Raw genomic sequence first — 2,503 nt, 5'->3', positions numbered from 1 at the left:
GGAGCTCACGGCAGCATCCCTCCCGCTGCTCCCAGTGCTGCCACCGGCACCCTGGTGTCACTGACCGGGTTGTCCCACGCGAACGCTCCCCGCTACCCTGCAGCGGCCAAAGGCACTCGGTGCCCCCACCTGAGGGGGGAGCACACCTAGCACCAAGCCCAGCAGCACCCTAAAAACTGGTTCCCGACCTGGCGGCACCCCCAGGGCCCTCGGCACCGCGGCAGGCTCTTCGCGAGGGGGGATGATCGCACCGAGCCAGGGACCGGGGTAAGGCTGGAGAAGCGGTGAAACGCGAAAAAAATCCGACCGCTTTCGCTCAGCCAGAGCCTGCTCAAAGAGTTCTGAAAATCTGTGCAAAAACAAAACTAAAGGGTTAAAGACCCCCCCCGAGGACCCCCCCCAAATCCCAAGCAGCTCTAATAAATACACGTGCGGTTTGCGGCGGGCGTCCGGCCGGCGACCCCTCGTTCCTGGGTCTGGGGTCTCACCAAGGCGGCTCTCGATACTCCGGGCGGGTTGCGGCGGGCGTCCTGCCGGCGACCCCTCGTTCCTGGGTCTTGGGTCTCACCAAGGCGGCTCTCGATACTCCGGCACTGGAAAAGGCTCTTGGTGGGGGAAGGGGGGGATGGGACGCAGAGGACGTGTGCTTTGGGGTGGCTTTTGCACCGCTTTATCGTGCATCTCCCGTGGATCTGCAGCTGGAGCAGGGAATAGAGGGTGAGGGGGTACGGAGTAATGCGGTGACCCCAGCATCCCCTTGCCCCATCCCTCTGGTACCCCAGGGCTTTGCAGGGCAGCAGAGCCCCAGTAGCACCTGAGCATCCTGCCCAGGGGCGATGGGGGTCCCGCAGACTCCTGCACACGTCAGGGTCCCCATGGCTTTGCCAACTACCCCTGGGCTCCGCTTGTGACAGCTGGAGCAAAACCCATGCCCGTTCGCAGCCTGGACTGCAGGCAGGGTTTTCCCATCCTGTCCTGCTCCTTCCTGGAGCAGCTTCCTGGCTGGAGCAGGACTGGGACGCACTCACCGTCCTCCTCCCAGCCCTCCGCCACTCCTGCCAGCTCGTAGTGCTTCTTGCGCAGCTCCCCCAGCTTCTGCCGCTCCTTCTGCAGCTGGTTTTCCAGCTCCAGCACCCGCACCTGAAGGATGTCATGCATGCCATGGCCACCCTGCACCCTGGCACAGCACCCGGGTGCTCCAGCTGGCACGGAGCCGTACCGGTCTGGGCACCCACCTTTCACACCTGTTATCGCCCCGATATTGAGCCCAAAGACCACTGAGGTACATCCCATGGGTGCTCTGATGGCAAGCAGTCCCAGGGAGGGGACTGAGCTCAGGTGGGTGCTGCCTGGGCGGGCAGGTGAAGGCAGAGCGACCCGTGTGGGCACCCAGGGCGGGGAAATTCTCCTGGGATGCCCTGTGCTGGGTGGAGATGGGTGGTTTGGTGGGCACGCAGGAGCAGGGGGAGGTCATGGGCTGTTACGCCACGATGGGGACAGCACTGGGGAAGGCTCAAGGACCAACTGCACACAGCTCCCAGGCAAACCCATCTCCTGTCTTCACACCCTGCGAGCTGGTGCTGCCTGGGGTCAGGCAGCCAGGCAGGGGGCACCCCCCTACCTCTCCCCCAGCCTGGCTTACCTCTCCCCCAGCCTGGGCAGCCTCTTGTTGGCCCAAACGAGGCACCAGCAGGCGTGTTTCCCAAAACACGGGGGAACCTCCTACCTGCGAGTCCATCTCCTGACGCTTGATCTGGGTTAGCGTCATGCTGGAGAAATCCATGCTGTCTGTGGAGAAAGACACCACCGGTCTGCCTCGAGCCCCGCTCCCCGGCTCGGACCCCCCAGCAGCTCCCGTGCCGCTGGCAGGGTCTGCCACCACGGGATATGCAGGCAACAAGGGGCAGCTGGACCAGTAGGGCACAGCGACAGGAAGACATGGAGCACGAAGAGCAGAGGTTTCAGGGCATGTCTGTGCTCCTGCAGCCCCACGCTTACCTTTCTCCTCCACCTGCGACTTCCCAGCCTTGGTGGAGGCCACCACGCCGGCCGTGGCCTGGTTGACGCCCCGGGAGGCTTGTTGGAGCTTGCAAAGGTTGGCGCTGTCTTTGTCTGCCTTCACCTGCCGGGGCAGTGAGGAGGGGTCTGCTTACACCCCGCCAGGCAAGCGGAAGACTAGCCCCACAGTCTGGGGTGATCACAGGGTGCCCCAGGGTCACCCCAAACCACATCCAGGGGAGCAGCCTGGCTGCTGCCTGCGCAGGGATGGAGCATCTCCCGGAGCGGAGTGCAGGCAGCAGCGGGAGGAGGTGCTGGGTGATGCAGGCACCTCCAGAGGCGACGGGCTCCTACCTTGGAAGCTGCCACCAGCTGGGCAGTGCTGGCTGCAATCTCCCGGGAACAGACCATCAGCTCCTCAAACGTCCCCTTGCCTTGCACCACCAGGTCGGCAGCGTCGCTGCGGGGTGGGCGAGAGCGGATGGGGAGGCATGCCTGCACCCCC

General features: G+C 64.6%; 1 protein-coding gene across 1 annotated transcript in view; it reads right to left on the bottom strand.

The window, feature by feature from the left end:
* Positions 1 to 488: 488 nt before the first annotated feature.
* The window catches only part of LOC104507951 (huntingtin-interacting protein 1-like), a gene marked incomplete at both ends in the record, with an annotated part of 2,664 nt that continues 649 nt past the window's right edge, over positions 489 to 2,503 (bottom strand). The window contains 5 exons of the mRNA XM_010149403.1: positions 489 to 698; positions 1,015 to 1,140; positions 1,727 to 1,788; positions 1,999 to 2,122; positions 2,353 to 2,458. Of these exons, the coding sequence (XP_010147705.1) occupies positions 489 to 698; positions 1,015 to 1,140; positions 1,727 to 1,788; positions 1,999 to 2,122; positions 2,353 to 2,458 (628 nt within the window). The remainder of the gene's footprint in view (positions 699 to 1,014; positions 1,141 to 1,726; positions 1,789 to 1,998; positions 2,123 to 2,352; positions 2,459 to 2,503) is intronic.

The sequence above is a fragment of the Eurypyga helias genome, unplaced genomic scaffold (assembly GCF_000690775.1).
Source record: "Eurypyga helias isolate BGI_N326 unplaced genomic scaffold, ASM69077v1 scaffold26060, whole genome shotgun sequence".
In the NCBI taxonomy this organism is placed as follows: Eukaryota; Metazoa; Chordata; class Aves; order Eurypygiformes; family Eurypygidae; genus Eurypyga; species Eurypyga helias.
The sequence above is the reverse complement of the archived record's forward strand: the minus strand, read 5'-3'. Positions and strand labels throughout refer to the sequence as shown.